This window comes from Felis catus, chromosome B4 (genome assembly GCF_018350175.1).
Source record: "Felis catus isolate Fca126 chromosome B4, F.catus_Fca126_mat1.0, whole genome shotgun sequence".
NCBI classification, from domain to species: domain Eukaryota; kingdom Metazoa; phylum Chordata; class Mammalia; order Carnivora; family Felidae; genus Felis; species Felis catus.
Window position 1 is genome coordinate 79,113,228 of NC_058374.1, and position 27,999 is coordinate 79,141,226.

The 27,999-nt window shown below is 47.9% G+C and overlaps 1 protein-coding gene and 1 pseudogene across 1 annotated transcript; one reads left to right on the forward strand and one right to left on the reverse strand.

The window, feature by feature from the left end:
- Nucleotides 1-11,604: 11,604 nt before the first annotated feature.
- LOC101098474 lies at nucleotides 11,605-12,216 on the forward strand (annotated as a pseudogene).
- A 4,429-nt stretch (nucleotides 12,217-16,645) lies between these two features.
- KRT76 (keratin 76) lies at nucleotides 16,646-26,352 on the reverse strand. The gene is made up of 9 exons (XM_045061845.1): nucleotides 25,726-26,352; nucleotides 23,962-24,182; nucleotides 22,494-22,554; nucleotides 21,708-21,803; nucleotides 20,943-21,107; nucleotides 20,708-20,833; nucleotides 19,634-19,854; nucleotides 17,956-17,990; nucleotides 16,646-17,534 (listed from the first exon to the last, which is right to left on the reverse strand). The coding sequence occupies exons 1-9, from the start codon at nucleotides 26,350-26,352 to the stop codon at nucleotides 17,194-17,196; spliced, it is 1,893 nt and encodes a 630-aa protein (XP_044917780.1). The 3' UTR covers nucleotides 16,646-17,193.
- Between the last annotated feature and the right edge of the window lie 1,647 nt (nucleotides 26,353-27,999).

Genomic DNA, 27,999 nt, shown 5'->3' on the forward strand with positions numbered 1-27,999 from the left:
TTGTGAGATCTAGAAAACTAAATTTTACTGGGGGGAAAGGAAGGGGACAAGACAGAGACCCAGAAACCAGGCAGCACGAAACTTCCCAGCAGGCAGTGAGGGATTTCCCTTAACTCTCCCGAGGATTTCCATTGGGAGGCTATGTACATGGAGATTCTAAACATATGGGCTGCAGATTCTGAAAGCTTGGAGCCAGGGGAAGGAGAACATAAGCAATATTACCAAGGAGGCATAAAATTGAAAAAATGAAAAAGAAATAGGGATAAAGATGGGAAAGACTTTGCAAATGTTTGCTGCCAAATAGATTTCACAAAGGAAGCTGAATGCCCAGAATCAAGCAAGATCTGACACCACATGCTGTGGCTTCCACTCTACAGGATAGTATAGAGGTGCTTACCGCTTCAAAGAGGGCTTTCAGGAAGTTGACGTCACTGGTCAGACTCTCCATTTTTATTTCCAAGTCCACTTTGGTCGTGCAGGAAGTATCCACATCCCGAAAGTAAAAAAACAGAGAACCAGCCTTCTTAGCTTTAGTATTGCTCTCATTCATTACCATTGCATTTAAGAATATTGATACTGGGGCACCTGGGTGGCTCAGTCGGTTAAGCACCTGACTTCTACTCAGGTCATGATCTCACGGTTCGTGGGTTCCAGCCCTGCTTCAGGCTTTGTGTTGACAGCTCAGAGCCTGGAACCTTCTTTGGATTCTGTGTCTCCCTCTCTCTCTGCCCCTCCCCCGCTTGTGCTCGCTTGCTCTCTCTCTCTCTCTCTCTCTCTCTCTCTCTCTCTCAAAAATAAATACGCATTTTTTAAAAAGATACCATGCTTATGTAGTTGTGGGAGCAAAAATCACTTAAACCAGACATTACACTTGCAGTAGAGAATTTTGACAATTAAGCTCAGTGTTAGAAAAGATCTTTATTATCGATTTTTGTAATTTTTAATAGTTGGAAATAAACTGTAATATGTAAGGACTGGCTTAAAGCCATTTTGCAACTGATAAACCAAACACACTTGAGAGATATCTTAGCTACAGAAAGAAAACCCTCAGGGCGTAGGTTCAGACTCAAGGCTGGCACTGTCCTGGGTTCTGGTCATTAACACTTGGAATCCTGCTCGGGACAAAGTATTCTCCAGTCTCACATCCCTGGGAAGGCACCACCATTCCCTCTTCCCTCATGCCATCTCCTCCCTGTGCTGTCTTGTTCTTCTCCACTGGCCTGCTCATCTTCTTCAGAACCGTGAACTCATTCTCAGTCTCTGAGCACTTGTTAAACTCATCCACGTACCTACGAGAAAGGAAGGAGGTCATGCTTAAGGGTGGCTGAGCCAAGGGTGTGTGCACATGTGCCCAGGGAAAGGTGTTTTTTCCAGGAGCTAGTGTATAACCTGGGGCAGGGCTGCAGGTGGCTATTCTCTGGATAAAACCAGGCTAAAGCCAGTTGAGTGGCATGCTTTATTATGATGTTAGGGCCTTTAAGAGCACATTGGCACCCCGTTTCTGACACTACAGGGTATTGGAAATAAGGGGGTGGGGGAGAGGGGAAAGTGGGTAATGGGCATTGAGGAGGACACCTTTTAGGATGAGCACTGGGTGCTGTATGGAAACCAATTTGACAATAAATTATATTTAACACACACACAAAAAGGAGATAAAACATGTGGTGGAACTGGTACATAACCCCTGGTGTCCTTGGACACCACATTCATAGAGGTCTCTGAATTCTCCACTGCAGGAAGTCAGTCTCATCCTCATGAACAAAGACCCATGGTCACTCCCAAGGCCACCTTCCATCTGCCCCGGAAGCTCCCAGCTGTTCCATTCTCCATCTGTGTCCTACCTCCCCTTGAATCTCCCTCATCACCCAGGACAAACACATTCTCTAACTGGTCCTCACTCTTGGCAGTACGTTGAAATCACCTGGGGCTCTATAAAAGCTACCAATGCCTGGCTCCAATGCCCAGAAAACCAATGAGTCATGAGTGCAACCTGGACATTCAGAAGTTATAAAGCTCCCAAAGTGATTCTGGTAAACAACAAAGGATGAGATCCACTGTTGTTAATGCTAGAGTGCCTGACATCTTCCTGTGTCTAAAGGAGCTCCCTAGATGCCCATGCTGTGACATACACCTCATTCTCCTTGCCACCAACACAAATATCAAAAAAGAGCAGATCCTCCTGTCATCAGACCCCCAACCTGATACCCCATCCTTTGGCCTACCGACTCAGGTCCTTGAGGACATGCACCAACAATTTCCTGGCTGGAAAGCCTCCACACCTCCTGACCTGCACCACAATCACCTAGACTTCACTCACTTCCTCTCATATTCCTCCACAAGAGTCTGCATCGTGCTCTGCATTGTGCTCCATCCAGCTGATGCCATTCACTCAGCAGCCTGTCCAGGTGGGCTCGCAGGCAACTCAAAGAAGGGCTTCAGGTCATTGGTGCTGGCCTTGGAGGTGGCCGACTGCTCCTGCAGGAGGCATCACTTAGTCTCCAGTACCCTGTTCTGCTGCTCCAGGAACCACACCTGTGGTCAACAAGGGAGGAGACCACATGGCCTGCCCAGCCTCCAGCTCATGAGCAGACCCACTGCCCCAACCCAGACTTCGTGTTCTCAGACCTCTTCCCCACCATGAGCCCTCACCTTGTCGGCAAATGAAGCAAACTTGTCATTGAACATCTTGATTTGCTCGTTCTCTTGGTCTTCACCCTCCTGATCTAGAGGGTCGATTCCCATGTTCAGGGGCTGAAGGAGGCTCTGGTTGATGATCACCTCCTGGATGCTGAAGGGAAAGCCCCCTGAATCCCCAAGGCCCCCTGATCCACCAGGAATACCTCCAAAACCACATCTGTCTCCATTGCCCCTTCCTCCAGCCCCACACAGGCTTCCTCTAAAGACACCTGAGTAACCCCATCAGAGCCCCCAGCCTGGACAGCACATCTGGCCACACTGAGAGAGACCTTCCTTCTCCTCCCAAGGCTGTTACATGCTCTGGCTGCCAAAGGCACCCCCTATCATGGCACAGGCTGTGGAGGCACTGCCTCCCCCAGAGCGGGAGGCTGAGTGGGACCTGGTGGGGCTGATACAGCCCTGGCTGGATGCCACGACAGCAGAGCGACCCCTTGAGCCCTTGGTGGCCTGGGACAGCCTGCTGGACTGCTGGCTCATTACTTCCTCTGGGCACAGGAAGATGTCCTGGTTCAGATGTCTCTGAGGAAAGGGCACCTTCTGACACAGGGAGATAGGTGGCCCCTTTTATAGGTCCCAGTGAACTGGTTCATTAATTGGATGATTTCCAAGGTTTCATTCTCTGGCTACAACTAATTCCCACACCAATTTCGTTCGCTGTAATCCCAGAGTCTCTATTTCAAGTCTTTCCTGTAATTAGCCTTTTACAGACTTTGCGCGCTACTGAACCAGGGCCCTCCCTTGATGAATGAGCTTGGCTCCTGCCAGGCATGGCTCAGTCCCAGGGCCCCAGGCACCAGCTTCTCAGGAGGCAGCAGGTTCAACTGGGTGACTCTGTGGCTTTTTCATTCCCCCAAAACTCTGGGCGTCCACTGGTGTCACTGTGCTGTCTGCCTCCCAGAACGAACTCTACACAGGAGTCTGGGAAGAGTTTGGGAAGACAGAGTGGAAAGTGGGCTCCCTCCTAACTGTAGCACCTACAAATCTCACAGTGTGTCCCCATGGAATTCACCAGAGAGCCTCTGCTGGTGCATCCCTGGCTCTACAAGCAGCACCTCTGCTACCCCAGTCACAAGGGTGAGAATGTTCCAGACTGACCCAGAGGCCTGAGTAAGTGGACTCAATACCAAAGACATTCATCTGAGCATTAACAGTGTTCACTATTGGGGTGACCAAGAGATCTCTACTGTCTCCTCTGTCTCCCTGTGGCTCCCTGCATGGTTTTATTGCTCCTGTTCAACTCACTGCCCTGGGAGCCTCCACATCCCCCTTTTCACTCCCATGCCAGGTTTCTTCCCTTTCCAGAAAGCCTCCCCCTTTCAGGCTCCTGTGGGTTCTGCTACCTGCATTCCCTTTCTTCCTCTTTCCTGCATGAAGGCTGCAGCCCTGCCCCCTCAACAATAGACACCATGGGCAAGGGCGGGGGGTGGGGGGTCTTATCTGTCTAGTGCAACAGTGCCCCCATCACCCAGCACTGCACCTGGGCCCAAGTTTTGTAGAATGAATGGCTGCCCAGGTTTCCTGCTTCTGGTACTGCCCCTCTACATGGGTCCCTGTGTGTGTCCCACCTCCATTGTCACACTGGACAAGAAAGCCTTTTCCCTTAGGACATTCCTCCCACCCAGATTGTCTCTTACCCCAAGCTCAAGACTGAGCCTGGCACATGTGAGTTCAGGATATGGTTTTAAGACAAAAACTGGTAAATTAGCTGCCATTTGTGTGGATGGCTTCTCTCTCTGCTAAATATGCCAGCTGTGTATCAAACCCATTTTAAGCGCACAGGACATGCAACCAGATAGCCCATGGGTGGGAGAAGGGACCCGACTCATCAGAAGGCATTGAACCTCCCTTGAACTCTCACACTCTCCTATCTTCATAAGCCCCCTTAATCTCACCTTGGATGCTTGTTGTGGCAACCTGACCACCTTCTGAGCCTGGGAGAGAGGCTGCATTGTCCTCAAAATTAAAAAAAAAAAGTGATTTCATTAAGAACTCCACACTTGGGGTAATAGCAAAAGCCAGCCTAGCTACAAGGAGAGATCAGAATCTGGTGGTTTCTGGTGAACCTGGGCCAAGGAAAAGGACCCATTACAGTGGGAGGGATGCCAGAAGACCTTCCCAACAGAGAGGTTAGGAGAGCTGGAGCACTCGGGGCTGCTGTGGTATCTCCCCTGGAAGGAAAGGAAGTCATGATTGGGTGTCAGACATGGATCCATTGCCATCTGACCCTGTGTGAGAGACCTGAGTACCTTCTAGTCACACGAGGTGGAAAGAAGGAAGGGAAAAAGTCAGGCAAGGTCAGGGGCACTAGAGTTTACAGAGTTCTTTCTGCTTCCAGTAAGAGCTTACACTGGGCTTGGAATACACATTTCCTCACACCTCAGCATCTGCATGGACCTAACACCATGCCTTGCCTCTATAGACAGCACCATGGGAATAGCTCACCAGATGGCAAGTCAGCTCTCAAAGATTTGTGGGAAACGTACTCATTGCAAGGCACACAAGACAGCACAAGAGCTAAAGTTTAGGCCAAAACAGGTCTATTCAAACATTTATTGAGCATCTTTTGGTCATAGAGCAAGGAATTCAGAGGAAAAAGGAGATGTGTTCTATATATGTAGGAAGCAAACAGTCTGACACTCTCACCCAGAACACGAGACAAGCACAGATGGAGCCAGTAATAGCCATGTGTCTATTGCAGTTATAGGAGGGGATGGAAATGGGATCTGTGGAGGGAAGTTAGCCATGGAAGGTTTCCCAGAGGAGACATCATGAGCCAATCTGATAAAGAAGATGCACAGCATCCCATGTTGGGATGAAAAGACTTGCAGGAACCAGCCTGTGCAGCAAACATTACAGTTTTATTTGAAGCAGGATCATCAGAAGCTACTTAAGGCAACAGAGGGTAGTATGTTATATACACAGATGCGGGGGCGTGTACCAGCATGACCCATTGCGTGGGAAGAAATTATGCCGGTCATGGCAACCTGGAAAACTATGGTGGGTCATGGAATTGGACATGGTTCGCTTCTCCCCCAGAGACCCACCCAGAACCTCTAGTCTCTCCTTGCTCCCATCCACCCCTACATCGCTGCCAACATGATCTTATACAAATACCACTTTCAACCTGTCACTCTTCCACCCAGAAAATGACTAGGCCTCCTGTTCTAGAAGAATGAGCTTCTCCCTTGACCTCTAATGCCCTTCCTCTTCTGCCTCTTATTCTTTCCTCCTTCCCCAGTGCCTCCCTTTAATATTAAGACCTTACCACTCCATCCAAGTCAATTTTCTTGCTATCGTTTGGTGGGAAGTTGGACCAAACCACTTCCAAAGTTTCTTCCACCCCCTGGGTTCTGGGATGCTATGATGCTTCCCCACTTTCCCTCGCCATCACCCTTGGAGACTTTTGCCTCTGAGAGTGTGACCCACCCTGCATCCTGACCCAGGAATTCCTTGATCTTCTCAATTACACTCATCTTCTTCCTCCTCCACCTCAGCCACCCACTCAGGGCCATGCCCTGGGTCATCACAAAGAAATGTTCCCTCTTGGAAGCTTAAATCCCAAATCCTACTCTCTGGCCATAATCTTTCATCCTTCAGTTTACTCCCACCTACCTCCCACCACACCTGCTCTTCAGTGTTATAAATACTACCATTGTCTTCATCCCTTCATTTTCTCCTAGCCCTCTCACGACCTCTTTTCCTGTTATTCCCAACCTAAGCATTACTCATTCATTCAACAAATACCTTTTTAGTATCTATTATGTGCCATGCACTTACCAGGTGGTAGGGAGTGGTGAACAAAATTAATACTGTCTCATCCCTCATGGAACAGTCTACTGACCATCTGAACAACCTTCTCACCAGCATCCTCCATTTCCTTATTCTGCTATCTTCCACCAGTCACCTAACGAAGTCCCATGTCTAGGAGGAGGCTACAACATTCTTTTCCCCTCCTATCCCAAGAGCTGAGCACTGCCGGGAGAATCACACAAGCATGTAATCTGGGGCACAACAGAGTCCTGATCTCCACTTCATCTGGGGGTTCAATCCTCTCTTGTCCTGTCATCTTCTCATTCATGCCCTTGACCTTTGTCCCAAACTTCCACCACTCTCTTCCAGCCGCTTCTTAGTCCCCACTTTCTGTTCAAAGAAGATGACCTGGCTTCCTACTTCCCTGGGAAAATTCAGGTTATCATAAGTGATCTCCTTTTGACATCTCTTCCATGCCTTCACTCTTAGCTGCCTCCACACCCACCTTATTTTTCTTCCTCTTGTACAGGGTTACAAGACAGCCTCCCTACCCACCTCCTCTAGTTTTTTACTCAGTTACCCTCTTTCCCACCATGTCCTCAATCTCTCTTCTATGCCCAAGTCTTTCCCATCTTTAAAGTCCCTATCTTGACCCCATGACACCTTCTTGCTATTATCCTGTCTGTCTCTTCCCCTTCTCAACTAAAGGTCTCAAACGGGTAATCAAAATTCACATTGTCCATTTCCCTATCACTGGTCAACTCCTAAACCTATGAAGTCTTCTTCTGCGTATAATCACCATATTATGGGCACCACAGTCCTGAGAGTACATTCTTTGCTGGCTTCCTAAAAGCCAAATGCAGTATAAACCCTTAGGCCCTCATCTCATCATAGATCTCTCTGCTACAGTTGAAACATGGTAGTAGCATGTTTTCATGAAAACCATGGTTTTCAGTATCACTTCACTAACTTGCACATATTTTTTTGAATCTCGTCATTCCTTAAAGGGCTATAATACACATAAATAGGTTCCAGTCTTCATTCTCATGTAACTTGGCAATTTTCTTTCGGATGTGGTGGATAAACCATGGATAGATCCAATTTATCAAGAATTTGGACAGAGCATTCCTTGCCAAAGAAAGCACATACCCATTCTTTGCAGGCTGAAGTCAATCTAAAGCCCTAAGATTCTGTGGGACCCTGGGCCACTGGTGAGCAAGTAAAAGAAGTGGTGGTGTTATTACTGTCTTGTTCTAGAAAGACAGTGCCAACCTTGGATGAAAAGGTGTAGAAGCAGGCCAACTACAGAAACTAGACCAATGAATCAACAAGGAATTAGAGATATTTTCCCTCCTCCCAGATCTCAGAGTTCAAACACAAAACCACCTGGGTGACCATGTACATTTATGTGGGTTGTGTCCTTCACAAGAGCGATAAAGAGCCAAAATTTAACTTATGCTCTGGTAACCAACCTGCGTGTGGTGGCATGGGCTGTGTCCATCTGGAGCACAGGCATCTTTTACTTTACACAAAGTGTTGTCCTCTGCCAAGTCTGTGGAGCTGTATCTGCACAGAATGGACACCTATTTCTAATTCACAGAAAGACCAGGCAGGCCAAGAAGACCTTGGAACACCAGAGTTGGACATAATAAGCCTTGGGACAAAAAGAATCCCCACTACTAGAAAACATTTGCTTCTCTTGTATCCCACTGGTATTTGGGTCAGTCAAGTCATGTTGTAGTAAAACTGCCTGAGTTCAAATTCTGACTCTCCAGCTCCTAATTACATAATTTTTCATAAGTTGCTTAATTAACACGCTGTGCCTTGGCTTCCCTCAATAAGCTAAAGATAACAATATGATCTACTTCATAGTGTGGTTGTAAGAATAATTTTAGAACAGGCCCAGGTGTATAACAGCACTCAGTACACATTAACTCTTAGCTAATAGTGTCATCCTATGTATAATGACGGAAGATCATCTCTTGCATATCAACCAAACAACATAACTGCCTATTACCAGGGTCCTTATCAAGGGTGTGTGTGTGTGTGTGTGTGTGCGCGCATGTGTGTGTTTGGCGGCGGGGGCGGGGGGTGGGGGGTTCCCTGTTGCTGTTTAGTGTGTTAAAAAGAAAGCCACAGTCCCTTGGGGCGCCTGGGTGGCTCAGTCAGTTGAGGGTCCGACTTCGGCCCAGGTCATGATCTCGCAGTCTGTGAGTTCGAGCCCCGCGTCAGGCTCTGTACTAACAGCTCAGAGCCTGGAGCCTGCTTCAGATTCTGTCTCTCCCTCTTTGCCCCTCCCCCACTCATGCTCGCTCGCGCTCTCCCTCTCTCTCTCTCTCCCCCTCTCTCTGTCGAAAATAAAACAAAAAAAAATTTTTTTTTAAAGAAAGAAAGCCACAGTCCCAAAACAGAATCATTTAGGACAAGTCAGCAAACCAAGAGTTACTACCTAAACTAACAGCACTTTTTGACCCCTCCCCCCAGAAACGTAACCTTTAACTAGCCAATGCAGAATTTTCTCATCAATACTAGGAAATTTACTGATAAACATCTTCCACTCCTCTTAAAAGGGTTACCTTGTCTGAACAATGATTCCTTGCTAATAAATTCCTTTCTCCTTTTTTTATGCCCCCTCTCTGCCTTTAAAATCCTTTTGTTCAGTTCAGTGGAGCCTCTCTATACTTGTTAGTCAGGATGCAGCCCAATTCTTGAATCATTTAATAGAGCCAATTAGAGGGGCACCTGGATGGCTCAGTTGGTTGACCTTCCAACTCTTTTTTTTAAATTTTTTTTTTCAACGTTTATTTATTTTGGGGACAGAGAGAGACAGAGCATGAACGGGGGAGGGGCAGAGAGAGAGGGAGACACAGAATCGGAAACAGGCTCCAGGCTCTGAGCCATCAGCCCAGAGCCTGACGCGGGGCTCGAACTCACGGACCGCGAGATCGTGACCTGGCTGAAGTCGGCCGCTTAACAGACTGCGCCACCCAGGCGCCCCGAGCTTCCAACTCTTGATATCAGCTCAGGTTGTGATCTCACAGCTGTGAGACTGAGCCTCACGTTAGCTCCATGCTGAACATGGAACATACTCGAGATTCTATCTCTCCCTCTCCCCCACTCCCCGGCTCACGCGCGCATGCTGGCTCTCTCTCTCTCTCAAGATAAACATTTTTCTAAAAGCCAATTAGATCTTCACATTTACTCAATTGAATTTTGTTTTTTAACAAGTGTTTCTCTGTTTCAAAAAGGCAGGCATGAGGGTGTGGGTATGTGTATGTCTGTGTGTATATGTAGGTGTGTGATGGGTGAGGCAGGAGTTACAGTCAAAAGACTCAGATACATCAGTCATGTGCAGATGCAGAGATTGGGTAGACCCATTCAACTCTATACTAAAATTTGTATTTAATTCTAACTGAACAGCAATAATTATGCAAAGCTTAAAATAACTGTTAGAAATGCCTCAGGTCCCAGACTTTCTTTGTACTTCCATCACAAAAGATTATTGTCGGACAGCTAAGACACTGCATCTTAATTACCAGTTTCTCAGGGCAAAAGGTGCATGAAATAAATTTATGGGCATTCAAATGAGGACTGTGTAGGCATCGACTGCAAGTAACAGCATCTTTAATAAGGCAGAACCTGGCTTGAAACAACCAAAAGACTAGTCTAAGCAGTAGCATGAGAAGGAGCTCTAATGCACACTTTTGTCAATTGCTCTCCCCAGATGCCAATAAAGGGTAGACTGGGGGAGGTGATCGATCCCCAGCAGCTTGGAGGCAGGGAAAATGCTTAGGAGTTTATCTCTACCAGCCAGGGATCAGCTAATAAGGGTCTTGACTTCTGACCTTGGCCAGAGTGGAGTCCTCAGAAACTCAACCAGGGGGATAAAAAAAAAATCCAGAATGGTCAGACAAGGCAGAAGGTGGGCTGGGGAGACACATCAATCCCTGCCCCAGCCACAGCCCAGCTTTTCTGAATATTCCAGGCAAGGTTTACAAGTAATCAGATGGCAGCATCCAAGGAAGCCAGGGAAGCCCACTTCCCTCCGATTCCCTGAAGAACTTTGTAATGACTTCTCTGGTATAAGGCGGGCTGCCCACTGCCCCTGGTTCTTCACCTCCAGGGTCTTCAAAGATCTCAGGGTATTCTCCACTCTCCCCAGGAGAACTAGCTCTTACCTGAAGAGAGGCACCCTCCAAGCCCCAGTCAAGCAGCCATCTAGCTGCTCCTTCAGCCTTTGCCTCAGGTCAGATTCCCCACCAGACAGACTCTGAGATGGAGATTGCAATCAATTCTGTAAAGGAGTTATTAAAGCAGGATTGGGAGTAGAGGGCCATTCACAACAGACCCCTCATCCCTACATGACTGACCCTGCTTGTTTCTCTCTTAGCCTCCCCACCGCACTCCATAATCCCATCTGCCACAGCAGACTTGATTTTGGAAGTGACTCCTCCCCATTTGGAACTTGGCCTCACGTTCCCACAATCCTGTTAGCCCCCTCTGGCCTCCCTCTGCCTGGGCCAGTTCTGTCTTCCTCACCCCACTTCCCCCACAGGACACTCATTCTGGCCCAATTATGACTGTTGCCCAGATTTTGGCCTCCTGAGTGGCTCGAGTGCTGTTGGAATCCTTGCCTCTGACAAGTAGATTAATAAGAAAACCAAAATGACTATCCAAAGAGAAAATGGACTGCACAGAGACAATTCACAGAAAATGAAAATTAAATAGCTAATAAATGTATTCATAATGTTCAATCTCATTAGCAATCGAAGAAATGAAAATCAAACCAAGAAAATTGTCGAACACTTTAAAAAGAATACTGCAGTGTTCATGCAGCTGGAGAAACAGAAAGTCTTACGCATTACCTGTAAAAGTACCAGTTGGCATACTCTTTCTGAACAGTAGTTTGACAATATAAATCATAATTTTAAAGTGGCTTAGCAACTCCACATCTAGGAAGTTATCTTAAAGAATGAATAGGACAAGTGTTCAGAGACACATGTGTTCATTGCAGCGATGTTTATTATTGTGGAAAAAGTGGACGTAACATAGGCAACAAAATATGCTATATCCACGTAATGGAAATTGTGCACTCATTAGGAATGATAACCTTGGCCACTGTGACAGGAGGCAGGGCGTGGCTCCTGGAAGTCAGTCATGGGGCCCCGGTGCAGGGCAGCTGGGCAGGGCATGGAGGCCTCTGGGCCCGAGCGCAGGTACAGACTCACCGGCCTCAGACTCCAGGGAGGCCGACCAGCCACTAGCCAGGGTGGAATGGAGGCTGCAGAAGTCTTGGAAGAAGAGAGCTTTGCACTGTCCACCTCTTCCGCCTCTGAAGCTGAATTTGCTGCTGTGCTTGGATCTATCGAGGACATTGTCATGGATGCAGAGCTCCAAGTACTGCAAAGAAATTTCATGGACAGATACTGCCAGGAGTTTGGAGACATGGAAGAGAATAAACTCACCTACACACCCATCTTTAATGAATACCTCTCTTTGGTAGAAAAATATATTGAAGAACTGCAGCTGACAGGGATTCTGGGATTCAACATGGCTGCTTTCACAGCAACATTAAAGCACCATAAAGAGGAGATGGCTGATGACCTATTCGACATGCTGCTCACATTTACAGACTTTCTGACATTTAAATAGATATTTCTAGACTACAGAGCAGAAAAAGAAGGCTGAGGACTGGTCTTAAGCAGTGGCTTCATAGTGACTTCGTTGTGCAAATCCTCTTCGGTGGCAGCTTCCCAGAACAACCCCTAGCACTGGCTCCCACCTGTGGGTAATGGCGGCCTTCTGGACAACATGGGCCCAATAGGCCAGGGGAGGATTCTGCTCCTGATGACTGGAGACCACACCCTGGAAAGACTGACTCTGTTCTGCAACTGTTTATTAATGTTAGGTACTGATGGGTTGAAAAGATAATTACCTGATGCTCCCAGGACTTCTCTTTTTCCTGAAATACTTTCTTCTATTCAATAAGCCCTAGTACTCCTGCCAAAGTAGACACCTCTCTCAGGTGTTTCGGAGAGTCAGACTGCTCTGGGACAAACACTATGTCAAGCATTTCATCTAGAAGGCCCCTTCCCCCGGAATACGTGTTCCTGTGACAACCAAGAGGAACAACACCATCGTAAACTCTCCCTGTCTGCAATACCACAGGCAGGTTTTGCATAAATCTCCCCCTGCTCACAGCTCTTTCACTTGATTGAGAGTTTCAGTCCTTCAAACCCAGTGACCCACCTGTGTGGAGTTTTTTACTATTTAGGAATGCTTATCTCTGGTGTTAAAACAGCTGGCCCTGTCTTCAGATTTCTGAAACTCCTATTTTCAGCCCACCATCATGGGAAAATTAGAACTAGTCTTGGCTATGGGAATAAACTAAAACATGACGTCTTTTACCCAAAAGCTACATGTGAAAATCAACTCTTAGTCTTGGGTTTACAGTTCTTTTATCACTATCTTCTTCTAGTCTTGATGGAGTCCTACTGTGGCAAAAGAAGCCTTTTTTAAAAAATAAGAATCATTTTTGAAAAAAACATTTTTATAGATGAATACTCACACTAATATGGCAGATTTAATCTTAGAATTTCTTTAATTATCCAGTTGAAGATCTAAGTATTAAATGGTTGTACTTTTGTTTTTAAGTTTATTTATTGATTTTGAGAGAGAAGAAGAGAGACTCGGGAGGGGCAGGGAGAGAGGGAGAGAGAGAGAATCCCAAGCAGGCTCCGCACTGCCAGCACAGAGCCTGATGTGGGGTTCAAACTCATGAACCATGAGATCATGACCTGAGCCAAAACCAAGAGCTGGATGTTCAACCAACTGAACCACCTAGGCTCCCCTAAATATTTGTACTTTTTAGTTGTTAGCACTATGAAGGCAAAAATACTTTCTTCATTGGAGTTACTATTTTACTGAATATCAGTGAATATATACTATAGTCTGGAAACAGACTAAAGTTGTCCTTTTCTTATTGCATATTAAGTATTTATGCAGATGTGCTTAAAATCCTTCCTGTATAAATTACTTTGCTAGGCTTTGGGTTGGGGTTAGAATGAGTTTGGTAAAAATGTGATTCTCCAAGGTCTGCCCTTCCAGCTCTCTTCTTCTCCCTGCCAAAGTGGTATTCATTGGTCTAACTCGGTCTGAATAGGAAGGGATAGCAAAGAGCTTTAATGGCCTCTGTCTGGCTTAGGTTAGTAAAATGTTTGGTAGAATATTAATGACCAGAAAACATGTATGTCACCCCTCTAGAAAGAAGGAAAAAATAGTAATTTAATTCCCAATGTGTACCTTTGGTTTTTGTTTTTTTTTTTTTTAAGTAAAAATAAGAAACTGCACTGAAAAAGAAAATCTCCATCTACATTGGTTGTTATGGTAAGATATTATTTGGTAAGTTTCTTCCCAGCTAGACTGTAAACTCGATGAGAGCAGAGACTGTATGTGTTCTCCACTCTATTCCTGAGCCTGGCACAGTGTCAGGAGAATGATAGGATCTCACTCTAGTGTCGACTCGCTTACTGGATAAATTCCACAATAGATTAAGTGAAAAATCAGGTTACAAAGCAATACGTATTTTAAGGCCCTATTGTGTAAAAGATGATATATTTACATGTACCTATCCATATGCATGTGTGTGCGTGCATGTGCGTGCATACACATAGGAAAATGTCACAGGATTGTGGAATTATAGATGGTCTCTCTTTGCCTTTTTTTTTAACTTTGCTAAATTTTATGCATTTTCTGCTACAGGTATGTGCTGTTTTTGTAATCTAGAGGAAGACCTTTAGAAGAAGAGGGAAAGAGTGGGGGATAAAGAATAAAAGATAAAAGATGGAGAATGAAGAAACAGTTGCCTCCAGGAGACAGATTGTTTAATCCTAAAGACGTAACTGGTAGGATTTCAAGCTTCAATTTGGAAAGGCTCCTGTCACCTCTCTGACCATTACATAAAGGTGAATACTACCTACTCTATATACCCTGGCTACCTTCAGAAGCAAAGAGCTGCCCCAGCTCTGTCTTCACATGGAGATGGATTTGAGGGATTCTTCATGGCTCAGAAAGCTCAGAATTTCCAGCTTTCCATATTAGAGATATTCCATCCTCTCCAACCCTTAGCCTGGCCTCAGACATGGTTCCCTCATCTTGGAAGCTTCCCTGCTTCACTGGCACATGGTTTAGTCCCAGCCTGTGTCAAGAACATGAAACGTGATGCTAGCCCTAGAATTCTCCTGGGCTTTGGTCTGGACATCTGCCCTGTAACCTTGCCCCACCTCCATGTTGCCCAGACTCTCCTTCCCAGGACTGCTCCAGGCTTCTGCTCCAACATAGCTTGATTGACCCCCCACTTCCCTGATTCCAAGTATCCTGTAGTCTTTAGCCAACTCCCTCCAAAGGGGCTGTAGTCTTTAGCCCCTTTGCAAGAGCTCATAAGAAGGTGTCAGGCTCTCACTGTCAACTTTCAGCTTCATCCTGCCTTGGAGTGTGACCTATTCTGGGGTGGAGGGAAGTCCTACTCTCATTACTCTCTTCATTCTTTCAGTTGACCCCCAAACTTTCACTGTGTGTCCCACATACTTTGCAAGGCCCAAGACAGCACTCAGGAACAAGCTCTCCATATGTGGAATGGATGGATAAGAGACTGAATGGCCATCCCCAAACCCTGCTGCTTCAGTCTTATGAGAGCTGAGTTAGTCCAGTGCAGTCAGCCTCTACCTGGAAAGTTAGGCAGCACAAGGAGCAGAGCATCTGGGGTGTCTTCATAGGGATTGGTGATGCTTCTTGTAATGTCTCTAAAATGCCAGTAAGAGCAACAATACAGAATAGACTGTTCTACTTCCACAGTACCTAGAGCTATGCCAACGGTATATGGGGAAGGAGCTACCTCCTGCCAGCAGGCCTTGAAAGGATAGGCAAGGATTTATTACACTCTCAAGTGTAGGAACTTTAAAATTAGATTCCTCCAAGGCTTGAGACCAGGTCTGCTATATTTTGGAGATCAGATGGGGTAGAGCGTAGAAGATCAGATCAGACACAAGAACATGGAGGCCAGGTCCTGGTACTTTTCTTGGACCATCAGATAAATGTACAGATGACCTCTCATTAGTCCAGCTCTGATCTGACTTTGGGAGGTGTGGGGAGATAATGTATGATCTACAGTGACTTACACATTTTACCATGCTCAAAGGCATGCAGATGGGATTGGATTTGGGAGTCGGGAAAGGAACAGAGACTCCACTGAAGTTCTCAGCTTCCTGGTTTCCTTCAGTGGCTGTCTCATTGCCCCTCTCCTCCCTGGGTTTAGGTTTCAGCTTCCTGAGAACAGCTTGGAAATGCCACTATAGAGCAAGTATGCGTCTTCCTCAATCCTAATTTTTCATCCATGTGGAGAGAATTCCACTAGTGGCTCTACTACTCTCTCTCTCTCTCTCTCTTGCCTGATGTGAGTTTGGAAGGAAGGAAGGGCATGCATAGCTTTGTCCCTCCATCTCTCAAGATCAAACTACCCAAAGGAAGCTTATGTTCTGCTCTCCTATGTCCCATGAGGGGTCTGAACCCATAGGAAGGCTACAATGACCCTATATTGTGTCTTCCCAGGTAGGAAATCTGGTCTAATCCTGAGGTCCTATAAAGGAACCCCATCCCACAGAGATATAAACAGTATTCTCCAGTATCTGCTTTGCTGATAATAAAGGCAATATTGGCTCTCCATTTGCTCATTCCTTTGTCTTATTTTTTAATTGGCTCAGAACCTGGTCTGGGAAAAGAGGCTGTCATGCATTGACCTCTTCAGACTCTAGGAGCTGTGTTTGCAGAAAGAGAATTTGCTGTGTCTGGCCAGCATGGGATTTGGAGCAAAAGAGCCACAGTCCCAGGAGAATCTCTTCCCTTAATGAACTGCAAAACCCTCTTTTTCCAAGACTGGATCCCAGAGGCCTGCTCAGAGGCAGGAGGATGGATGGGAAGACCTCCATGGGAGTAGAGGGGTCTTCGCTTAAGCAACATAAATACTCTTGGGCAGACCTATCACAAGAACCCAGCCAAATGGATAAAGGAGAAGCTAAGACTATTGAGCATCCCTTATACCTACCATAACTTCTGGAAGACCACCAACCACACCTAATTTCTCTCCTCTATTGGACCTCAGTTTATTCTATGACTCCCTGAATGAAAGCCAAACACCAGAATGTGAAATACAGTGCAGTTTATTGAGAAAAGAAAGTGCAACATAATCATCACCAGAGGATCCACAGCTGGGGGAATTTAAGGGGACAGAGGCAAGGTCAGGACATGATGCCAATGTGAAGAAGGCACCCTGAGAACCAACAGTCTAGAGAACTTGACCATTCACCCTCTAGCACCTCCGCCTCCTCAGCGGGCTGAAACATGCCTACTTCAGACCATCGATCAACTCCCAGTGAGAAAGGGAGATGGGCCAGGGTAGGAACAGGCCAGGCTGGAAAAGCCCACAGTGGTATGGGCTCAGGTATTGCTACCGTCATCAGGAGCCATCACAGGCTCATCTGGGGGCATCATCCTCTGGGACTAGCAGCTGGACCTTCCTAACCTAGGAGAGGTCTTGGGGATGGAGGAGCCAGGAAGAAGTTCAGCCCCTTCTCCGGGGAACTTGAGGAAAAGCGAGGCTGAGGTTGGCATTTGTTGATGCCAAGCAAAGTAGGAGGTGCTGTGGCAGGCTGAGAGGGATACAGGTGGGCATGGACACGTGACCCCAGAGGATCACTTGGAGCAGTGCTGGCTGGAGCTGGTGGTCTGGGAGAAGCGGATGCTGGTGCTGCCTCCACTGCCAGACTTATAGCTGCTGCCTCCCGAGGTCTGGATGCCACCAGAGGCGGAGCCAATTCCACTCCGGCTCACAGAGCTGCTGCCCCCGCTGCTGAGCCTGCCGCCGCTGCTGCCACTCTGGTAGCCGCCGCTGCTGCCACCACTGAGCCCTCCATAGCCACCACTGCTGCCTCTGCTGCTGCTGCCGCCTCTGTAGCCACCGCTGCTGCTGGCACTGACCCCTCCGTGGCTTCCAGCAGAGCCACTGCTGGTGCTGGTGACATTGCTGATCACCGCTGCAGAGAACAGGCACTCAATTCAGGCAAAAGCCTGGGTCTGCGTCACAACTCTACCCTGCTTGGCTTGTGAATTGGAGGAAGGTGCTTAACTTCTCTGAGGCCTCAACTTGTAAATAAATGACAAGAGTGAGCCTGGCTCTCTGGCGTCCTTCCCCAAGAACAAGAGCCAGCAGCATCCATGGAAATTTCTGGTTCTCCAACCTAAGGAATTCCCCAAGACCCATGGGCATTTTAGCTTTGGCCTTAGAGTTTCCCAGCTTATGTGAGGCGGAGAGTGTGTGGCCATGGCCCTAGCACTGTTTGGTGGCCTGGTTTCCTTGTATGGGCCAGCCTCTCCTGCTGTAGATCAGTCAGTGAAGGTGTCTCTGTGGCCACCCTTTTTGCAACCCAGGGAGAGAATTTTTGAAGGGCTACTTACAAATGCACACAGCACTCTGACACTCTCCAGACATCCTACAAAGGAAGAGAAAGAGATGTGGACTATTTCTACAATGAGTCATTAGCCACAGAGCTGAGGGTTCATTACCTTGGGAGCCACGTTCCCCTATTTGCCCTACTAGAGGTCAAGCTCTCGGGGGAAGAAGGCTATTCCAAGTGTCTCTATGACCACATCTCCCCAGGAAAAGGAGCTTGTGGGGCCAGGGGATGGGGTTGAGGTGCTCAGAAGCTTCACCAGCCATCCTCCATTTCTCCATCTGTCTGCCCTCTTTCCCTTAGTTTCCAGAGCATCTGTTCCAGGCAAAGTGCTCAACTACCCAGCCCCCAATTGGTTAGTCCCGCCTCACCACTCTTCCCCTGCCGAGACCGTCTTTCTACCTCCCTCACCCAGCCCTGGTTTTCTTCTGATTTTCCTCTCCCAGGAAGCCTTCTCCAGTGAGCCTTCCCGGGGTGGGGGTAGGGGTGGTGGTTCAAGGTAAGGTAAAATGTGAGAGGGGCTGACACTCAACACATGAGGAGCTTGAAAATGTCCTACCCACACAGCCCATCTTTCTGTGCCTCATTCATGTTCATGGAGCAGGCACGTCCACACATCTGAGCAGACATGGAGTGTGTCTGCACCCCTTGCCAGTGTGGGCCCCCCTGTGGTCGACCACTCTGTCCTTATCCCACAATCCCCAGTACACATAGCACCATCTTCACTCTCACACCTTTCATTGATTTATATATAAAAAAAAAAAATCCATAAGCTTCCTTCTCACCCTTGAGTTCTGCTTCCTCCATCAGATTGGGAGCTGCCTGAGGACAGAGGTTCAACACAGGATGCATGGAGCAACTAGTCAGCAGAAAGATCTCTCAATTCTTGACAACGCTTTGGCATTTGATATCCACTCCCTAAGCCCTTAACTGCTGCTTGATGCTGCGCTATTTTTCCAGAGTATGTGTGCATCGGCCACCTGCCCTGTGGACTCAGCCTCAGGGGTGGAAAGTTACAAGACTCTCTCTACTGTGCTGTCCAATATGGTAACTACTAGTGACATGAAGCTAGTCACATTTATTAAAATTAAATTAAGTATAAAACTCAGTTCCTCAGTTGCACTAACCATTAGTACTCAAATGACTAATGGCTACGGTACTGGAGAGCACATAAAACATTTCTGTCATCTCAGGAAGTTCCAGGGGTACCTGGATGGCTCAGGTGATTAAGCGTGCAACTTTGGCTTAGGTCATGATCCCACAATTAGTGAGTTTGGGCGTCGCATTGGGGTCTCTGCTGTCAGTATAAAGCCTGCTTCGGATCCTCTGTCCCCCTCTCTCTCTGCCCCTCCCCACCTCAAAAATAAATAAACATTTAAAAAAAAGTTCCAGTGGACATCACTATAACTTTTGTCATAACCCCAAAGCACTTTTCCATACTCATTGCTCATAAGAATGATCAACAGAGCTGTGTAATGCATATATCCATGGTAAATAGGAGAATTGGACGATCTTGATTGACAAAAAAAAAATGGGGGGCACTTGAATCCTAAATTCTGTTGTTCAGGAGGTTCCTTACCCCTTGTCTGAGTTGTCCTCTCCAATCATCTTGCTCTCTTTCTTCATTATCAAAGGTCACTCTAAAATCCTATCTGGAGAATGCTGGCCCCATAGCCCCTCACCTGCATTCCTCGCCCTCCAGCAGCTTGCGGTAGGTGGCGATCTCCATGTCTAGGGCCAGCTTCACGTTCATCAACTCCTGGTAGTCCCGCAGCAGCCGGGCCAGGTCATCTTTGGCCTTCTGTAAGGCAGCCTGCAGCTCTTGGAGCTTTGCATTGGCGTCCTTGAGGGCCAGCTCCCCACGCTGCTCAGCTTCAGCGATGGCCACCTGCAGGTTGGCGTTCTGGGCCAGGAGGAGGTAGGAGACTAATTAGCATAGTGATCAAGAAACAGCTGATTTTTCCTGAAAGTTCTTTTCTCCATTCAGCATCCCTCCATCCCTTACCACAATGGCACATGCCCAGAAAACAGAAGTCCATTTTGCAATTGGTCTATTTATCTATGGCCCACTGAAACTAACTCCTGTCTCATCAAGAAAAGGAACACTGGGGCACCTGGGTGGCTCAGTCGGTTAAGTGTCCGACTTCAGCTCAGGTCATGATCTCACAGTTTGTGAGTTCAAGCCCTGCGTCAGGGTCTGTGCTGACAGCTCGGAACCTGGAGCCTGCTTCAGATTCTGTGTCTCCTTCTCTCTCTCTGTCCCTCCCCCCACTTGTGTTCTGTCTCTGTCTCTCAAAAAAAATAAATGTAAAAAAAAAATTTTTTTTAAAGAAAAGGAACACTGATTCGCTGGTAAAGGCAGTAGTGGTAACTGGTAACTGGTTTTTTGCAAGACTGTTAAATACTCCCCTGCCTAATCAGTTTATTCCAGTGACACAAATTAGCCATTGAGGTAATGTGAAGTTCATGACAAATAGTTCACAGAAGATAGATCCTACTGAGAACGGAGTGTTTAAGGCCCTCCCTACAATTGCAAGATTTGCTGGGAAAGCCAGCAGGAGCAACCATCTCTCCTTAGGGAACTTGGAAGCTTTCCGAGGGAATCTCAGGGAGAATGGAGTCTCCCAGAGTCTGCTGTCCCACATGTGACACCATGGAAGGACAGAGAAAGCGTGTGGCAGAGGCACAATTATTGCTACTCTTTCTCCCCATGGCCCAGAAGACCTCCAGGATCTCTCCAATAGGACCAGACCCACCTGCTTCTTAACATTCTCGATCTCGGCCCGCAGCCTCTGGATCATCCTGTTGAGCTCCATGATCTCACTCTTAGTGTTCTTGAGGTCATCTCCATGCCTGCCGGCCGTGGTCTGCAGCTCCCCAAGCTGACAGAGGGGAAACCAGTCAACATAGCTTCACAAAGTGTTAGAATATTCTTGATAAAGGTCAGCGGGACCTAAACCTAGAGTATGCAGGCAAGGAGAGGGCTCCCACCTTGGTCTGGTACAGAGCCTCAGCCTCTGCCTTGCTCCTCTGGGCAATTTCCTCATACTGGGCCTTGACCTCGGCGATGATGCTGTCCAGGTCCAGGCAGCGGTTGTTGTCCATGGACAGGACCACGGACGTGTCACTGACATGACTCTGCATCTGAGACAGCTCCTATAGGGAACATGGATGGTCATTCTCACCATCCCTTGGCCCCAGGAGATGCTGGGAATGAATAAGTCCAAGAATCTTCTACCAGCAGAGATATCCCAAAAATGGGGCCAGGAATGGAACAGTCAGAAAAATAAGCTTGCATTTCAGGCCTGGCTACAGCCTAAAAGATGCCAGGCAACAAAGTTAAAGAAAAAAAGTAAATGTGCAAATAGAATAAGGTTGTCAGCCTGAGAGTATCAGTCAGTGAGTTCAACTGTGTGGGTTTCCAGGGGACTGGAGTAGGGAGGAGTGCTCTGAAGGAACTAGCTGTGATACTGGCATAGGAGCCAGAGGGAAGGTGTGGAACAAAAAGGGCTGAGGACAGAAGGAAAACAAAGAAGTCAGAGAGGGACCCTGGCCTTGTGGCCCAGGTCTATGCAGGCTGGATAAGCTAAGTTAGCATTTCCCAGGTGGGGTGTAGCTGAGTTCCGAGCTCTGTTGCTGGTTTTGTGAGTGTTTTGCCCCTTAACTATCCCCTAAGGTCTTGCTTGGGAAGCATGTCAGAGAAGATGCAGACAGGAAGGCTCTGGAGTTCAGCAAACCAAGAAATCAAGGAATCACCATCTCATAGAGGGTCCTCAGGAAGTTCAGTTCATCTGTCAGGCTGTCCACCTTGGCCTGTAGCTCCACCTTGTTCATGTACGCAGCATCCACATCCTGCGAGGTGTGGAGACGGGCAGTCAGACACCCGAAAGAATGACCTGCAGCCCCCTTACCACCCACAGCTCTTTCCTAAGCCTTTGTCCCTCCTCTTGTCCCTCCCCTGTCCTCCCCCTAATTTCCACTTCTCACCTTCCCTCTTAATAGTAAATCAAAGTGGTTTTCTTCCCTTTAGTTGCTTTGACCAACCAAACCCTGATGCTTTAACAAAATATAAACCGTATTAGCCAGGCATGGAGTATGGGTAGATAAATCACATTTATCTAACATGTGACTTCGGAGGTTTGGTACCAGGTAACCAGCCTTCTGAATAGAAAGGAGGATATTCTATTCTTCTCACTACTTCATCTTTACAATCAAGTCAGCTGCAAGTATTGGCTGATTGTTCTTATTAATACCATCCAGGGTACCCTGTAGGCTGCAAACCTTGATTAATGCTACACATAAATCCTTCATTATTTGTTCGCATTACTGATCAGTTCATTAGTCACAGTGACATTTTAAGGCGTCTTTCCTCACCAATAACGTATTTAGAGCTGCTTCCTTCGTTTCCAAAACTATCAGGAAAAACATAAACCCCACACGCAGCATAGGGTCACTGTGCCCCAGAGCTGCTGGCTCTGCCCTGACTCCATGGGGGTGGTGCCCAGAAATAGAGCCTTGATCTGTTCTTCCCCACTTGCTCACCTTCTTGAGCCCCACAAACTCATTCTCAGCCGCATTGCGCTTGTTGATCTCATCTTCATATCTGGGACAGAAAGAAGCACACATTTGGACAGTGACATTCCAGAAATTAAAAAAAAAAAAAATTGAGGATCCCAAGCACTCATCCAGAATCTTCTCACCAGGGGACAGGACCAGCTTCATGGGCGTGTGACCTGCGCAGTTACACAGGTCCCTGGGTTCAGAAAGTCCTAACGGTTTAATGTTCTGCTGGCACCAACCCGATTTTTTAACAAGGGTCCTGCATGTTCGTTGTGCACTGAGCCCCTAGAATTACATAACCCATCCTGCTTGGAGACCTTTCAAAGCTCAGGCCGCTGCCTCGTCCTCCTTCCTCCAAGCCCAGGTAACAGGCTGAAGTGTGGGGAGATGGGAGAGGGAAGAGGGGAGGAGGGGAGGCGGGGAGGAGGCGCCAGGGGCGTGACTTCTTGTCTGGCTGTGACAAAGGTCACAAAGCGCCATGTGTGTACGTGAGACCCAGAGAGGTATTTGCTCAGACTGGGTGCTTCTGCCTCTGCCCTCTCTGTTTTTCTTTCCATTAAGAGTTGCTTCTTACAGGAATTTGGGCTAAGAATGAACTCATGTCTCCTGCATGCACCAGGGTTATGAGATTCCTGCTCGTTAATGACTAAAATCTCCCCCAAAGGGTCTGGATCTCATGAAGACTGAAAATGGAATGATTCCAGGAGAAAAGGTTTCTGGGCAACGTCAATCTGGGTTGCCACTGGATTCCCAGAGCTCAGCACTGAGCCCGGCACAGAGCGGTGCCTGCCAGGTTCGTGCAGTTGACCCAAGATGGGGCTTCCCGGAAACGGGTGAACCCACCCCTGTGAGTCCTGACCCCACGGATATCTGGAGCTCCCTCCTCACCTCACAGACCTCAGAGGCTATCAACTACAACCCCAGACATGCAGGACAAGGTCGATTGAAGCTACAGAAACAGAGTACTAGACTGGACACATTGAAAGAGTGTTTTACAAAGTGTGGCCCTAGACCATCTGCTAGGTGGTCTCCCCCCTGGGAACCATGGGGCACTAGACTCCTGGGACCTGCCCCACACCTACTGATTCACAATATCTAGGTCTGGAGCACAGGAATATGTGTTTCTGACAAGCTTCCAAGGTGATTCCCATGTACAGTAAGTGTGGAGGGCTCTTCATCCCAAAACGTTTTTAATTCTGGGAAGATTCTCTCATCCACCTAAGTTAGTGTAGGAGGGGCCTGCCCAGAGCCTGAGAAACGTGTCAGAATCAGCCACCTAGAAGTCTCAGTTCCCACCCTCTGACCCCTTCCACTTGGTCATGCCTCACTCAATAAGTCCATCCAAGAGTATTGACTGAAGGTGCAGTCAGGGACAGTTAAAATCTCAAACCGGGGCTACACCTCCCTGCTAATCCCCTGGAAGGCGGAACTCCCCACTTGGGGCCCTCACTTCTTTTTGAAGTCCTCCACGAGGTCCTGCATGTTCTTCAGCTCTCCTTCCAGGTTCCCCCTCTCCCCCAGAACCAAATCCAACTGCCTGCGTAGGAAACTGATGTAGGATTCAAAGAGAGGCTCCAGGTTGTTGGGGCCTGAGCCAGTGCCTGTGGTCTGCTGCTGGAGCAGGTTCCACTTGGTCTCCAGGACCTTGTTCTGCTGCTCCAGGAACCGCACCTGCATCAGGTGAGAAAGACAAGGAGTCAGTCTCCTGAGTTGGGCAAGTGGGGCCACGCAGCCCGAAGAGTAGAAAATGAACCCAGTTCTCCAATCAGCGATAGCCTCTGTTGTGTTGTGTTTTGTTTTTAACTTGGAAGAGTGAGAATTTAGACGAGGGAGAGCTAGAATATGTTTATACCTAGTATCTTCACTTATTCTATTTCAGTTAATCCTCACAACCACCTGTAAAGGAGGTGTTACTATATCCCCTCTGTAGACAAGGAAACAGAGTCTCAAACAGTTTAACTTGCCCAAAGTGATGTGGCTACTACATGACAAAACTAAGGGTCACACCCAGCACTACCTTATTCTACTAGGATCCTTTGGAACACCTCTACAGGAGGCCAGCATAAATAAAGTTATTTATAATTGTTTTTCAAGTGAATGTTTTACCTCCCTACAGGCAGTGAAAATAGTCAACAAGATCTAACTTTTTCTAAATTGTGCCATATTGTCCCTAATGGTTTCCCCTTCCAGTTACTCAGCTTACAACTGACTTGGGTTTAACTTCACACTCCCGGTTCATTCCCCCAAACCCAGCACACCCTTCCCTGCCCCAGCATAGACAGCTCGAATCAAGAAGGTGAGCCTGGGTGGCTCAGCTGGTTGGGCATCTGACTTCAGCTCAGGTCATGATCTTGCAGCTCATGAGTTCAAGCCCCATGTCGGGCTCTGTGCTGACAGCTCAGAGCCTGCAGCCTGCTTTGGATTCTGTGTCTCTCTCTTTCTCTGCCATGCTCCTGCTCATGCTCTGACTCTCTTTCGCTCTCAAAAATAAATGAACATTTAAGAAAAAAAATTTTTGTAAAGGTGAGCCAGTTGCTGAGACCCACCACTAAGAGATAGTTCCACAGTTCTTAGTAATGCAAGTTTGAGTTCCAGCTCAATTCCAGTTCAATTATCCAGAAGTTGCTTTGCAAGAGAAATTGAATGTTAGCTATAATAAGCTCATGGCTAATGCCCCAGTCTTAAAAGGGAGAATGAGCATGTTTGGACCCTCATTTCATTTTCTCTAGTCCTATCTCTAGAAGGAAATTGGGAACTGGATTCCCTTTCTTTCCCCTGTTTCACAGCTAGGAAAACAGGGTCCGAAGAGCAAAAAAGTCATGTTCGCTGTCCTAAAGGCCCCAAGGCAGAACCAGGACAAGAAGCCAATACCTCAGGGGTGCCCAGGTGGCTCGGTTGGTTAAGAGTCCGACTTCAGCTCAGGTCATGATCTCACAGTTCATGAGTTTGAGCCCCACATCGGGCTCTGTGCTGACAGCTCAGAGCCTGGAGCCTGCTTCAGATTCTGTGTCTCCCTCCCTCTGCCCCTCCCCTGCTCATTCTCTCTCTCTCTCTCTCTCTCTCTCTCAAAAATAAATAAAACATTAAAAATTTTAGAAAAAAAAAAAAGAAGCCAATACCTCACCTATGAGCCTGGCAGATCCTACTGGCATCTTTGTATACCAATCCCCTGGCAGCCAAAACCATCCACGCCACCTTTGAGCTTTGCCCTCACCTTGTCGATGAAGGAAGCGAACTTGTTGTTGAGGGTCTTGATCTGCTCCTTCTCCTGGGTCTTTACTTGCCCAATCTGGGGGTCGATCTCCACATTGAGGGGCTGCAGGAGGCTCTGGTTCACAGTCACTTCCTGGATTCCCCCAGGGAAGCCACCAGGACCAAAGCCACCGGGCCCACCAAAGCCACCAGGCCCACCAAAGCCACCAGGCCCACCAAAGCCACCAGCCCCTCCAAAGCCACCAGCTCCACCAAAGCCACCAGCCCCTCCAAAGCCACCAGCCCCTCCAAAGCCACCTCCCATTCCTCTGCCACCACCAAAGCCACCACCAAAGCCACCTCCAAAGCCACCCCCAAAGCCACTGCCACAGCTGCTACGCCCTCCCCCAAAGCCACCAGCCCGGGAGCCACCGGCCACGCTGATGGAGATGCTCTTGTTGCCACCCAGGCTGTAGAGGCTGCGACTGCCAAAGCCACCCGCCCCACTCCGGAACCCGCAGGCCCCTCCGCTGGCTCCCCCCGAGCGGGCCACACAGCTCATCCTGCTGCTTCCTGAGACCACGGCAGAGCGACCCGAGAAGCCCTGGCAGCCGCCACTGAAGGACTTCTTGCAGACTTGTCTGTTCATGGTAAGAGAGCTTGGAGGTCAGCTAGCAATCCCTTAGCAAGAGCCTAGAGGGATGAAGGCAGAGGATGGGGACAGAGAAGAGGCTGGCCTTTATATACTGAGGAGTTAGGCTTGGCACAAGGAAAGGCAAGCAATTAGCTGAGAGTCATCTTGGGTTTGGTTTGCCTCCCAGGCAATAAGTTGCTTCTAGATTTGCAACACACCTCAAAACTAATCCTCTGGACCAAAATGACTTTGCTTTTTTAGCTTAATCACCCAAACTTGCCACAGCTGACAAAAGACAGGAGCTCTGCTCCCTCCCTTCCTGTGATCTCCTCAGGGGGCCTAGGGAACTCAGACAGCACCTGACCCAGCAGGATGAATTGGATTTTGACACCAGGGAATTAGGAGCCACTGAGCTCCATGACACAGGGGTAAGGACCAGACAACCTCTTCCATATGGGCTGAGTCCCTCCCTGTAATGCCAGAGTGTCGAAGCCCCAGTGACATGTCATCTGTGCCCACCTCTTCAGAGAAATATCCAGAGGAGGGCTTGGAGTGGGGGAAGTGGGGAGAAGAGGTGCACTGATCCCACAGAGTCCACTCTGGCACCACTTCAGTCAAACGCATCCATTTAAGCCAGCCTGTCATTTGAGATGAGCAGTGCTGCTCATGGCAAACAAAACAAAGATAAAATGACCCATGGGAAAAGTGAGGGTCATATTTGAAGCAAACAAGTATAAGGCTTGGGAAGAGGACAAAGACAGGCGCAGGGAGGAGCCTCAGACCAAGCCCCTCCACCACCACCCTTGACCCACAGCAGGTGATTTCCGGATCCAGAAGCCAGAGAGGACAGAATGTAGGGACCCTCCAGCTGGTGGGTGGAGTAGTTTGAAAGATCCCATTCATCTCAGGATGAGAGTGTGTGCTGCGTCAGTCCTGGTGGCCTTAGGATCTCCTACTCCTCCACCACCTGGTCTGGGTTAGATACCCCTCCCTGTTTTCCCATCATACCCTGTACTTTTCCCACCATGTCTTAAAGTAAACATATGTTTACTTGTCAGTACCCCTGTAGGCCCTGAGCTCATCAACGGAAGGGATTGAGTCCGACTCATTCTGAATCGCCAGCTTCTTGCATAGGGAAAGCACACCACTGACGTGTGTTGTTAACTGACTAATGACCTGTGTCTAAGAATAGAACTATCTAGACCCAGATCTCAGCTCAGTTTTATGGAATGAAAATCTTCAGAGCAGAGGCTTGAGTGTCTATATTTTTAATAAGCCCTACAGGTAATCCTTATGATCAGGGGAGTTTGGGAAGCCCTGGTCTAGACTATGGGTATTCCATCTGGGCCAGGGAGTTAGGGGGAGGAAGGGTGGGGGATCCTTGGTAGCAGACTGGGTACACTGGTACACTACTGTTCTAACTTCCAACGGCTCAACTATCCCCCATCCCCATGCCAACCCATCTCCACACCCAACCACACCACCCATGGCAAGAACATGTTTTCAAGTTGTTATCCACATTGAAGACTCTACAAGGTATGACGGAGCAGGAGGGAGTGATTCTGGACTCCCCAAGAAGTAGGTGGTTGGTATTATCTCCAGAATTGCAATCAAATCAGCAGCACTGTGTCTTTCTGGAGGGGTTTCCAGACAAGGCAATCT

Excerpts from the sequence above, each read along its gene's own strand:
- KRT76 (XM_045061845.1), bottom strand. The coding sequence starts at position 26,352 with ATGAACAGACAAGTCTGCAAGAAGTCCTTCAGTGGCGGCTGCCAGGGC. Across the intron at positions 24,183-25,725 it reads TCGCTTCCTTCATCGACAAG|GTGCGGTTCCTGGAGCAGCA; the intron begins GTGAGGGCAAAG and ends CACCTGATGCAG. Across the intron at positions 20,834-20,942 it reads AGGCTCTGTACCAGACCAAG|CTTGGGGAGCTGCAGACCAC; the intron begins GTGGGAGCCCTC and ends CCCCTCTGTCAG.